At 39.7% G+C, this 12,863-nt stretch overlaps 2 protein-coding genes across 7 annotated transcripts in view; one reads left to right on the top strand and one right to left on the bottom strand.

Annotated features, from left to right (window-relative positions):
- Positions 1 to 29: 29 nt before the first annotated feature.
- On the top strand, positions 30 to 4,350 carry TSSC4 (tumor suppressing subtransferable candidate 4). Of its 6 annotated transcripts, XM_026078937.1 has the most exons (4): positions 30 to 143; positions 279 to 384; positions 1,270 to 1,342; positions 2,231 to 4,350. In XM_026078937.1, exon 4 carries the CDS (start codon positions 2,319 to 2,321, stop codon positions 3,339 to 3,341), a length of 1,023 nt encoding a protein of 340 aa, XP_025934722.1. In that variant the 5' UTR covers positions 30 to 143; positions 279 to 384; positions 1,270 to 1,342; positions 2,231 to 2,318; the 3' UTR covers positions 3,342 to 4,350. The 6 variants fall into 6 exon arrangements, with proteins under 6 accessions (XP_025934722.1, XP_025934724.1, XP_025934728.1 ...); XM_026078939.1 differs by lacking the exon at positions 1,270 to 1,342; XM_026078938.1 differs by lacking the exon at positions 30 to 143 and having other exon boundaries at positions 384 to 472.
- TRPM5 (transient receptor potential cation channel subfamily M member 5) overlaps positions 3,877 to 12,863 on the bottom strand; it is a 43,197-nt gene continuing 34,210 nt past the window's right edge. The window contains exons 21-24 of the mRNA XM_026078936.1: positions 11,902 to 12,034; positions 9,601 to 9,673; positions 8,438 to 8,528; positions 3,877 to 6,902 (exon numbers count right to left, since the gene is read on the bottom strand). Coding sequence (XP_025934721.1) covers positions 6,802 to 6,902; positions 8,438 to 8,528; positions 9,601 to 9,673; positions 11,902 to 12,034 — 398 coding nt within the window. The 3' untranslated portion in view covers positions 3,877 to 6,801. The remainder of the gene's footprint in view (positions 6,903 to 8,437; positions 8,529 to 9,600; positions 9,674 to 11,901; positions 12,035 to 12,863) is intronic.

The raw sequence follows: 12,863 nt of genomic DNA, 5'->3' as shown, positions 1-12,863 counted from the left end.
GGCTTGTAGTCCCAGATCCCCTCGCCGCGGCGCCGCCGCCGCCGCCAGTGGGGACTCAGTGTCCCAGCGGGCTCCGCGCGGGCAGGACGCGGGAGGACGGCGGACGGTTCCTGTGAGGAGGCTCCGGGCCGTGTGGGGCCGGGGTAGGGCGCTGCGGGCCCGGGGGGGCGGCCGGGGCCGTTGGGAGAGGCCGGTGGGGGCCTGCCCCCCCCCCGCGGCGAGGGGGGCTGCCGGCCACGGCGTGGGGTGATGGCGTCTGTGTTCTCCCGCGGCTGCAGGGGGACCGGCCTGCGTGAGCGGGAGCAGCATGGAGGAGGCCGAGGGGGCCCTTCGCGCCCAGGGAGCCGACGGGCTGCGCCGGGCTCGCGCCGCCCTGACCGACCCGTGAGTCCGCCTGCGCCGCACTAGCGCTGTTAAGGTTAAAGCGTTTCCTTAGGAGCGGGATTTCTCCTTTCTGTGTCCCTGCCCGCAGGTAAGGGGTGCCGAGCTTCCCTGCCTGCGACAAACGCTTGCAGTGCCCCCGCAAGCAGTCCTTGCAGCCAGTTGTGCCTTTTACTGTCTCTTCGGGGTTGTAGCCATTCCTTTCACCTGCTATAAAACTGAACTGGAAGGGCGCAGGGTTTTTCTGCTGATTGTTTCCTGTGTAGTGGTTAAAATAGGGGTCATGTTTTCAAAAGCAGTCATCAGCTCCCCTTGTCAAAGACTGCTAGGCTGCACAAGCAACACAGCACTCGGTCTGTTGAATTCTCCAGAAGTTTCTCTGTATTTTAATGCCTAATGCAAATCTGGCCCGAACTGTGAATATGGCCTTTCTTTGAAAACACGGCCCTGGGCCGTCCCATGTCCGTGCGACGCGGCCCTGGGCCGTCCTTGGTCTCTTTTTTTTTCCCTGCAGCATTTAGTGCTCGTAATGCATAAGCATTTGTTTGATATTTTTCTTGGCCATATTTAATATAGTTCACTTCTTGATGGTTTACTGCATGTGACAATTACAGTGTTATTTTTTAAAGGGCTCTCTGCTGTTCTACAGACTCTAAGCATGGCAATGTGAATGTAGAGACTGAGTAAATGTAGTGGCGCCAGCCTTATTAGGGTTTTTTTTTTTGCCAAAAATCCAGAAATATCTGCAGACTTTTGTATTAGCATGAGCTTATGTCAGATTTAGAAATCAGTTCTGCAGTTTTGGATGATTCAGAGAGAAGGAATTATTTTTAAAGCTCATTCTAAAACTACATTTCCAATATTGTAATGGAAATGTTTGTTTTTTAGGGTGGAAGCGTTTGTATCTTTGGTGGCTYTAACTGACCCTCAGGAGGGGAAGCTGACTCAGTCTCAAGAGAAAGTGAGTGACTAACAGACTTTCCATGTCTGTTACTGCACTGTTTGAAAAGATCCTATAATTATGTAGTTGAGCTTATTCTAATAATATACTATAACTATCTCCTTATTTCATGTTTTTGTGAGCTGAACTGAGGTGCATGTTCACCAACTCCACTTCTTACTGCTCAGCAAGTGGTAGTGTGAACATCAACCATCTTCGGTTATGGAGAGTTCCCTTCCATCGGATGACAGAGCGAATCTGGTATTCCAGCCTGTACTGGAACTCAGGCTTCGGTTTCACAGTTTGTTTTTACTGACTGAAGGGCTGGCTCTTGGTGACCCTCGGTTGCAGGCTCCCCTTGCTTCCACTGTGTTAGCACAAGCAAGGCATGTGTGGTTAGTTTTCCTAATCTGGTTGGACTGATTCCTTGAGCTAGCTCATCACACGATCCCAGAAACCTAGTAATGACATGACAGAGCTTCAAGCCAGGGAAGGAACGAAGCCTGTACTTTATATCAGCAAAGAAAAAATGAAACTATAGCCTTGATATCTTATAAACTTCTCTGCCACTGACCTCAGTCAGTGATAGTGTGCTTTGTAACAAGCAGTATAATGAATACGCTGATTATTGACACAAGACATAGTACTAACGCAGCAAAGGAAAATAGTGGCCAAAGAAAGTGAGAGATTAGGGTGTATTTCTGTTGATTTATACAGTATGGTAAACATAGGGTGTAGTCTGGACAAGTCATTGCTGGAAGAAGTGTATAAGACAGTTACGTGGATTTGCTCAAAAACTTGATGCTGATAATTGGTCCTGCTGTAACCATTATTTACATGGCACAGAATAACAGTCATATGTATGGTACTTGTATCACAGTTGAATTTTTGAACTCTTTTGCATTCTAGGCATTAAACTCATTGGGTATTTGGAAAACCATATCTGCTGCTGTTCCTGGACCTACATCAAAGACTTCACTGGAGTGATAGCCGAAAGATGGGAGATCAAGATGCAGGTGAACCCTTTCTGGGTATAGTGGCTGGTGACTACGAAGGAGTTCTGCCCTCTGACACAGTGTCACTCAGCGATTCCGATTCCGATGACTTTGGATTAGCGGATGAAGCTGAAGTTGATACAATATCTCCTGAGGAGCCATCTGTAGATGATGGGGGTTGCAGATCAGGGGAGACCTCTGACTCTTCAAACAGCAGTTGTAAATCTCCCATCCAGCCATTCCACTTGAGAGGCATGAGTTCTACCTTCTCTCTCCGTAGCCAGAGCATTTTTGATTGCCTGGAAGAGGCAGTCAAACTGTCCGTGCCCTCAATGCCTGAAGATAATGTTGTTGATGGCAGGTTTAAACGTCCTTTGCCTCCAACTACTGTTTCAAGTAACATGGTTCCAGAAAGCCCTGGAAAGCAAACCAAACCAGTGCAGGCTCCCAAAATTTCTGCTGCAGTCCCTGACTATGTGGCACACCCAGAGCGCTGGACCAAGTATAGCCTAGATGGCGTTTCAGAGTCTAGTGACAAGACTAACAGGGCAGTGGCCATGGAATTTCTAGAGGGTTTGAAGAAAAGAGGAGAGGAACAAAGCTTGGCTGCCCAAGATAGCTATACCCCATACTTCAACCAGGACCCCTCCAGCTGTGGCGCTGGAAGGATTGTCTTCACCAAACCAACTAAAAGGAGTGTTGATGGACTGGAAAAGAAAATGTCAGCAGGAGAGGATGATAAGAAACACACAAAACCAGATCTGAGAGGAAAATCTCCTAAGACTGATGACTTGAGAGAGGAGGATAAGGTAGAGTTGGAGCATTTAGATGGTGGAAGTGGGAAGGCAACAGAGGAGGAGGGGTGCCTGATGATGGGGGACCTAAATAGAGAAGGTAAACTTAGTGCAAGGTTTAGTGATGCAGATGAAGAGCCATTGGTGGAAACGGTTGGATTCCATTGCAGTAAGAAGAGGAACAGGAAAAATTTCCGACCTAAAGTAGACCATGAAGAGGAAGAGTCCTGAAGGGTGGAGCAAAACTAGAGACATCCAAGGACTTGTATTGTTCTAGGAGATCACCTTTGGATATGTTTGCTTTTTCTTAGCCCATTTTTTTTGTCAGGAAAACAGGTGATAGCTTTTTATCTAACAGTTTGCATCACAGCCTCCAAGTCCACTTTATACTGTTAGAAATTAAGCTCCCCAAAGTTCATTCCAGACTTTTTGTTCTTAACTCTGGGCAAAGTAGTGTGCTTTGTTTACTTGAACAGCTCTCTGGGGCCTGTTCTGGAGCTATGGAAGTCCTGGGCACCAAAGAAAAAAATGTTAGCTTAAAGGCTGCAAGGAGGATAACGAAAGAAAGAAAGTCATCCTACTCGGCCACAAATTCGAACTGTCCCCTAGTCCTGTAGACTTCTGGAACAAATGTCATGAGCTCATTAAGTCAAGATTTTTAAAGAATGAAAAAAAAACCCCAAAATCCTAGTCTTCCACTGGATTTGATTTCTTCTGGCCCTGTCCTAGGAAGGAAAACCCTCTTTTTTTTTTTTTTTTTTTTTAAATGTCCTTCCCCCATTGCCATTGGGAGTGAAAGCACAGTGGTGCCCAGTCATGAGTTTCCAGGGTACAGGTGGGAACTGGCAAATTGAATTTTTTTTTAAGGTGGTCTTACTATTTAACTTATCTAGTAGTGTTATATGACAAAGATATAAAAAAACCACAATCTCTCCTGGAGACAGGAACAACTTTGGAAACATCCTAGTGAAGACAGACTCAGGATGGCTTCGGCCAAGTCTCACCACATTGAGTAGGTTAGAATTTGCAGCAACTTTGGAATCAGTTGGGCAACAACTTTTCCTCTCAGTGGTATGGTATGGTGTGATGATTTTTGGCCTGTATATTTGTATATCTGTTCCAGGTGACACTGCTTACACATTGATTCCTTGTGTGGATTTGAATGAAATGAGGTACTTGTACCAGAAGTGAATACTTTTTTTGTTCCCTGGGTGTCAATAAACTTTCAGTTGTAGCTTGATTTCTGCATCTCTTTGAACCATATTGATATGCATGCAGCTATAGGAAGTTTTAACAAATATTCAGTTCATTGTACTTGAAAACTGTCTCAAAAATCTTCTAGAATGTTACTCTTAACTTATCCTCTGGTAACTTTTCCCTCAACTTCTTAAATTTGAGATTTTGAAATTGACATTTTTAACACTGAGATGATTTTACAATGTACAAAGAAAATAGCTTCACTGAATCACCTGCATAATGAACATCAAATGTAGTAGCTTTTCCCCACATAATGTTAATAAATGGTTAAGATTTTTTTTCTTTTATAAATGAGGTTGAAAGATTAAATTCTTTGAAAGGTTACATTATTTGAAACTCAGATTAATTCAGGATTCAGTTAGGACTGACATATTTTTTGCCAGTATACTGAATTAACCAGCCCCAGTATTAATACCTGTAATACCATAATGAAAGACTACTTCTTTGGAATTTGATTTCTCTTTTAGGCTGCACTTGCTCAAATTCCTGAGGGTATTTGGGGAAGTAATTTTCTCCGTGGGGATGTCAGCATCTGATCAGAAACGGACTTGCAGGCCGGAATCGTCTGGGGTTTTGTGTTTGAACAGGTGCATTGTCTATCAGCAGAAAATAATGTAAAATGAGCCTGAGTGATGTTGCTCCATCTTTTGAAATTTATTTTTTAATTTTAAAAACAGTATGTGTGATCATGAGACTATGTTTCCACACACATTAATTAATGGGCCATTCCTAAATACATCAGTTGTACCAACTTATATGTATGGGACATACCAGAATTCCCAAAGAGATCATTTTGATTTCCAGTGGATAATGAGCGAGCTGATCAGAGTAAAAATAGTAGCTGTTTTGGAAGGGAAGCAATGGTGAAGAGTGTGTGTGCTGGTTGTAAGATATGTATTACTTCCTAAATGTAGCTCACTGCAAATTTACTCGTTCTGTAACTTCTCCTTCCTAAGGTGAAGAACAGCATAGCATGGTACCAAAATTCTGTCATTGTTAATAGGACCACAGAGGTCTGTGGCACAGCTGAACAAATACTTCTTTTATGAAGACATCATAAAAAGATTAATTTCTATTAATGGGACACTCATGTGTGAAAGGCATTTTGATCAGATCTGACTTTTTTTTCCCCCCATCTCTGTATTGACATATCTGGTAATGGAGAGAGCAAGTTTTAGTGCAGTCTTGTGTTGCATAGGAGTGGTGTTATGATATGCATGAGCAAAACAATTTCAGTTGAAGCTTAGTGTAAGAAAGACCATAATCCAGTGTTTTCCCCCTTCCAACACTATTTGTGCTAGTCCAAAGAAATTTCCCTATAAAGGATGGTAGTAATATTCATTTTATTTGTGTATCTTCTCAAAATTATAATAAAGCCAACCAGCTTTTGTATGCTAATAAGGACATGCTAGTTACAGTAATACAGAAAATGATAAACAATCCAAATTCCTAGTTTTTAGGAAAACTCTTGCTACACATTCTTGTTTGAAAATCTCTGTTTAAGTGATTTTGCTGAGTCTTTGAAAGAGAAAAGTAGAATGAAATCAGAAAACTGCATAAGATGTAGTTGTGCTGTTTCATGCATTGTGATACATATATAGCAAAGTCTCCTTTAATAGCAGCAAGCTGACAGCAGATATGATCTGGCATTAAAACAAAAAGGCAAGCAACACAGGCCGGACCGTGGGAGGGTCACGTGCTGTGCATTTGGAAATTGAGAGCAAGCCACCAAAGGCCTGAGGACCATGTGGTGAGAGTCCAGTTTCTGGGGATGTGTGAAGAAGCCTCATTAAGGAACAGCCATAAAAGGAATACAGTACAGAAGCCAAAATGGGAAGAAAAGACGGTAGTGCAGTCATTTGAGGATTATGAGAACTCTAGGAACTGTATGAATTGTAATAGTTCAGAATCCCAGGCCCTTTCCTGTGGAAACTATTTCCTGAAATCCTTTTTAAAGAACCTAGAACATGAGTGTGCTTTCTTGGCCAAAGGAGGTGACATACATTTTTTAATGAGGAAATGATCGCTTTTCATCAGGGAAATTCCCTTGGATAGAAAACAAAAATGTGTGAATTGGTGATGGAGTTTGATTGAGGGTACAGTATTTGGAGAAATAAAGGCACATAGTGTTTAGAATATAAGGTGGTAACCTCACTCTGGAGGGGAAAGTTGTTAGTGGGATTTGTGGAAGGGAGTTTTGCAGAAAGGACCAACCAGTGTAGGAGTAGGAGAGAAGAAAGGCAAAAAGAAATTAGAGTATGAAGACTGAGAAGTCCTCAGTAGTGTCAAACATTAACAGTTCTTGACATTAAGCTGAAGATATGTCTCCATCGAGGACTTTGAGAGTTGGGTCTTTGACCTTCATGAGACTAGGATTTTAGTTCGACAGAAATTCAGTAGAACAAAAAGCTTAATCTGGGAAAAATGAGAACATTTAATTATCAATGTACATGATGTCAGTCTCAGACTGATCTGCACGCTGTTCTCTTTCACCTCTTTCTGGCAAAGGCACTTCAACATTGGCATTCATCAAACCTAACAGGATTGTAAAAGCCATGTGTTTGTTAAAAGTGCTAGGACAAAGGGCACAAAATAGTAATTACTTAGGAAACTTAAAAATGATGAAAATAATCCACAACAAGAAGTCAACAGTTGTTCTAATTTCCATTTTTTCAGTGAAGTCAATAAAACAGGTTTCTTTATTTTTCAGCTATTTAAGTTTCTGATTATCATGCAGTTACAGTATTAAAATATCTGGAGAGCATATGCTGCAGGAAGGTTTTTCTTACTGGAATTTTTATAATGGAGCAATTTACCTATGTGTACATAAGTATGTTTACTTAAGCTTCTAACATAATTAAGTTTGGGAGTCAAATTTGAGGTTAATGCTATCTTCTCAGACTAGATACTGCAAATTCTGTTGTAGGACAAAGATGCAATTAGGATCAACTACCTGATTGTGTTTATCAGTGATCTTTACTTTTCCCTATAAACTAAACACTGCTACCTCCTTTGGTTATTTACAGAATATAATAGTGTGCTATGCATGCTGAGTTAGGATAAAATAAGCTGTCTTTCTAGCTTGGCTTTGCTATGACTAAGGTTTACAGTAAAAATTTTATGTCTGTTTTATGCCTGTGTTCATATTTCCTCTTATGTGGCTGGGAAAATGTCAAAATATTTGTGTTTATATTATATCTCTGTGATTTGCTATAGTAAACTGACATGGCTCATTCCACCCTCCCCCCACCCCCAACCTCAGCACTGAAATCATTGCAAATGGACAGGGTAAAATGGACATATTTCATGATACTACCTTTGCAGACCTCAGTCTCTAATAATGCTTTGAGCTTGCCCTGTCAAAGCTTTGCTGAGTTTTCAGCAACTTCTTTTTCCCATATAGTACCTATTTGTTCAGTTTACAGTTTTTGGAGGACTTTTTGTGTGATGGATATTAGATAGATATTGGAACAGATCATTAAGAAAAATATTCCCAGTATTGAGTCAGATACCCTGCAGTGGCTGAGTAGTAGTCTTTCTGTCTCTAATGTTTAAACCTCAACTAATGGAGCTTTGGGACCTGGGGGAAGATTTTTAACTGATATAAATAGTTGCAGCTCCAAAGGCATATGAACTGTGTTGATTAAGTGAAAGTAGGAGGCTTGCTCAATTTTTTATTATTATTATCCTTATTAAATAAAAGTTTTGATAGTAGTTGGTGCCTATCTCATTGACTCAAGAACTCATCAAGAAACAACCTTCTCAAGAAACCCCATGGCATATAGATTCTTGTTTACATGCTTAAAGTTAGGTGAGATCTTTCTAACCCACAATAAGCAACGGTCCTTTCCCCAAAGCTTTTCTTAAATATATTTTGCAAAAGCTTTTTTCTTTTTTCCAGTTCTGAAGTATGAATACTGTTTCTTATTTATATTTCCATTACTTCTAGGTATACCCCTCTATATCATCTTACATGATTCGTTTTCAATCTTTCTTTCTTGCCTTTTTTTTAAAAACTAAATCATTTAGCTGAGTTATTTAGCTTTTCTGTGATTATTTTCAATACTTACATTTATAGTTTGGAGGTGGTTGATTGCACAAGAGGTTATTTTTGGTTAAAACATCTGCCATTGAAGAGATAACAGCTGTACAGTAGCAAATCTACAAAATAAGTAGTTGTTTCTACATCAGTTCATTTTTGTAGTATTTTAAATTATCCATTCTTAAACTTGCAAGAAAGATAATCTAGGCAGTAGCTTGATACAGCATCAGGAATAACACGTATGATATTTTCTTTTAAGAAATAGTGGGACAATCTGTATTAAATATCTTCTTTTTTTGTGAGTATATTACATTATCTCTAGCTGGCACAAACTTAAGGCATTTCTTGTGTATTCCTGTTGGACTTGTATTTGATGGCARCATTGTTCATTGAATAGTATGGCTTTTCTCAGGAAGCCATAAAATGCATTAAGAAGGGAAGGGGAAACTGCAATGGGAGCGTTAAGATAAGCAATTTTCAGCAAGGTTAGAATTCTACCGGAGAGTTCTAGGAACAAAGAAAACAATAACAGCTGTACATAGCATATGGTAAGGCTGAGCGTTTTCATGCTGTTTAACAAATGTTTGTTTATATTCCATGGGTTTGTCATCAAAAGCTCAAGATGGGATTTCCTTCTATTATTTATGTTGCACATTTGTATGGTAGACACTTCCCTTTGAAATCTTGTATCTGGTATCCAAGAAAATCAGAAAATTTGGTATCCAAGAAAACTAGAAAATCCAAGAAAGTCTAGGTCATGTCAGATTAGACAGAATATGGGTAGTTTTGAAACTGTAATTTTTAAGAAATAAAAGGTTAGGTGAAGGAAAAGAATGGAGGGGAAAGATCAAGCATTCACCTCCAGAAAGAACCACACAGAAAGAAATAGACAGTGTTCAAGCAGACTAGCAAAGGGGGCAAGAAATGCTCTCTTACCCTTTCTCCTTTCTTATAGGAGATCGGAAAAGTTTCTTTTCATCATTATCACCAGAGATAAAGCAATAAGGAAACTGAAGCCATAATACAGATCCATTTTTCCTTCCCTTTATCCTTAAAGCACTCAATAGTGTCAGCCAAACCAGCCTTAAATACTACCATCACTGTTTAAAAATAGTCTAGGCTGCAGAGTAAATGAAAGAAACATGGTGAAAGTTCAAAGCTGATATAAATGCTTATAAAACTATTACTTACCTGGGATTCTATAACTTTAAATCGCTTTTCTTGTTCTTTCAATCCACTAAAATATTTAGATAAACTATCCACCCTGTGTAAACAGAACAGATGCAGTGAGCAAAAGGGAAAATCTTTAAAAGAAACCCTAGAACATGAAAACTGCATAACTTACTAGAATCATGACCCACAGCTGGCAGTTTTGCACTGCTGAGACATCACGGAGTCATGCACCCCTTGCCCAGGGAATTGTTATAAGCTCGCACAGATGAGAGAGCCCCTGTTCAGCTTGCGGTGTGGGCCACCTAGCCCCAGCTGCTGTGGACATCAAGGACCAGAGAGAGGAGCAACAGATGAAGCGCTCGCTCTCTCTCTCTTTTCTCTTTCTCTGTCTCTCTCTCTCTTTTTTTTTCTCTCTTTCTCTCCAGCCACTCATGTCCCATCTATGCCAAATATAAATTGATCCCAGTGGGAGAACTGAGGCCACAGTATTTGTTCCATCAAGCCAGAGGTATAAACCACTAAAAAAATTATTCAAGGTTTTATTTTTGGAAACTGGTTTGATGTTCAAATCCCTTTCTCCATGCAGTCCAAAGGGACTGTGTATGGTACCCACATATGGTGCCTCCAAATCATTGCATCCCTCCCTGTCCATGCACTTTCTGCATCCTTCACCTATTCTCCCATCAACTCCTTTTTTCCTAGCACCTGATTCCCCATAGGGTCCTCAAATCCCTCTCTGCTTTGTCCTAACCACAGCTGTTTCAAAATTTCCCTCTAATTGGTTATATTCCATTCAGACCTCTGTAAAAAGGCTGCTGTTGGATGTATCTAATGGTTTGTGGGGTTGTTTCAATTCAAAGTTCAAAGAATCACTTTCTGAAGGTTTCATAAGATTGCAAATACACAGGCAGGTCTGCTGCCATCCAAGAACTAAGGTAAAAAGCCACAGGTTTTGTGGTGTTTATCTGAACCTTTTCTATTCTCTTGCTGGCTCTGCTATAGCTGAGGTACTGTGAAGCTAGACTAGTTCTTATTTACTTTTCCCCTCCAAGCAGTAACTTCATCTTCAATTTACCATCTATAAAGCTAGAGAAAATGTCATTGTGTCCTCTCCTTGGAAACAATTATACATATATTTATTGTTTAGTCTCACAGCTATGGAGCTCTCACTTATTCTCAATGCCAAAATGCTGAAGTTTGTCAGTGACTTGCCTATGGGAATAAAGTTAAAACCAATACAATAATTCTAAATTACTATGAATTAAGAGTCTATGTAGATTTGAGGAAAGAGTAATTTCAAAGTATGTACTCAAGTAGGCTGGTCTGGACTCCAACTATTCTATGAATTAGAAAGGTGAAAGCTTGTTTTGAAAGACTGTGCACAATGGAAACATCAGACAGCACAGGAACATTTGTATTTCTTTATGTCAGAACTCAAATTTCCATTGAACTTTCTTATTTTAATAACTCTTTCACACCCATTGTCTCTGTATTTGAAGACAGTTTTATCATAAGAGGAAACACCTGAGATAGGTATTAAAAGCTTCTTTAAAGAAGGCTTTGCCATCTAGCTTTCAATATTGACTTGGATGTTTCAGTTTTCTGGCCCATATCTACCTTGTCTTTCATTTAAAGAGGTAAACCTGTGAGTAATACTTTAGCACTTTTGTTCTTCAGAATGCTAGACCAGTTTAACTGATATTCCTAGAGGGGAGATATTTTACAGAAGTACTTAAATGGAGACTCAGTTAATTGGTTTATGCCAAGACCACAATTTTAGAGCCAATATCAGGAATTTCTTGAAAAAAGTTGTATTCTTATGCCATTAAGTCATAAACAGTTGTTCTTCTGCATCTGTGACCTGGGGGTAATTCAGAAGATCATAAACATTCATGCAAAAGTTTAAGCCTCTTTCTGGTTTGGAAAGGATAGTTTAGTCGGATTTTGATCAATGTTTTGTTTCCAGGTATGTTATAATTCCTCTAAGAGATGGAAGTACATGTGCTGCAGTAGAGCAAAAGAGCTATTCTTCCACCATTTCTTCATAAATGTGATTTTCATTTGAGCTTGACGAGCTTTCCAGCAGGTTTGGCTGGAGCTAACAGGTCTGTAATTGTGTATACTTCAAGAATGCCGGAAACTCTCCCAGTATTGTAGTGATGCTATCTTCTCACATTTTTCATGGAATGTGTTTCCTAACTGCATTCTAGTTAGACTCTTCATATAAGCTTTACAAGCACCTGAATGTTTATGTCATTCAAACCTGAAGACTTGCAAGGTTCACTTAATGTGAGTCAGAAATGTTGAAAATTAACATACTTATTAGCTGTGACCTTCAGCCTTTCTTCATTGCTTTCTTTCCTCTCTTGTTCCAAGTTCACAAGATAATTTTCCTTTTGCACCAGCTCCCATGTTATGATTTTTTGATCTAGGCTATCTGGAAGATCTCTTTCTGTAAGAAAAGAAAGATATTAAGAATCATATTTTTCTCCCTTTTCCTCTATGCTGGTTTGAATAATGGGAGGCTGCTATGCTAAAGAAAAATTAAATAGTCTTGCTTTGCCATTGCAGGAGTGTCAGGTTATGAAAATTTAGTGTAAAAACAAGTATTTTCTACAGTTTTTTTCCTGTAATGGAATTCAAGAGACCTTATTGCAGTTGGGTATGAGTCCTGAGTTTTCTAAAGAACTGCCCAGACCTATTTCAGTGATTCAATTTAAGCTTATTTAGAAACTTACTGAATTTCTTATATATTGTAGACCCAAAGTATCTGTCTTTATTAGGCCAGTTATAAATAGGAAGTAAAAACTGTGAATAAATCCCTTCCCCTTAAAGTCTCATTTTAGAAGAAAAACTGTTGGCCTGGCTAACAAGCAGAGCTCAATTTCACAGAGGTATTTTAAATGTAACATACTAACCTTGTACCTCCCTAAAGCTTGGTGAAAGGATACACTTGCTGCCTGCTCCCAAACCCACTGAATCTAGGACCTGACCAGCCAGGTTCTTGCTTTCTTGAAAAAAATTCAATCCTATTATTATTAATGTGTTTGTTTATTTTTGGAGATGCTTCAGCAGCATGCCTTGATAGCTAGGAGGAATGAGTGTAAGTGAGTGAGTGTAAATATTCTCTCACCCTCTCTCTGTAATGGGCTATTCCACAGATCCTAGTAGATTTTACGTGTTTTTAGGGTTTTCCATGCTTAATAATTACTAAAATTCAGGAGCAAATGGAAATGACAATTATTCATTATTCATTAAACATATCCATTGTTATCTCTTCA

The sequence above is a fragment of the Apteryx rowi genome, unplaced genomic scaffold, assembly GCF_003343035.1.
Source record: "Apteryx rowi isolate R43461 unplaced genomic scaffold, aptRow1 scaffold_49, whole genome shotgun sequence".
Classification (NCBI taxonomy): domain Eukaryota; kingdom Metazoa; phylum Chordata; class Aves; order Apterygiformes; family Apterygidae; genus Apteryx; species Apteryx rowi.
This window is presented reverse-complemented; position numbering and strand designations above follow the sequence as displayed.

Excerpts from the sequence above, each read along its gene's own strand:
- TSSC4 (XM_026078943.1), top strand. The coding sequence starts at position 2,319 with ATGGGAGATCAAGATGCAGGTGAACCCTTTCTGGGTATAGTGGCTGGT.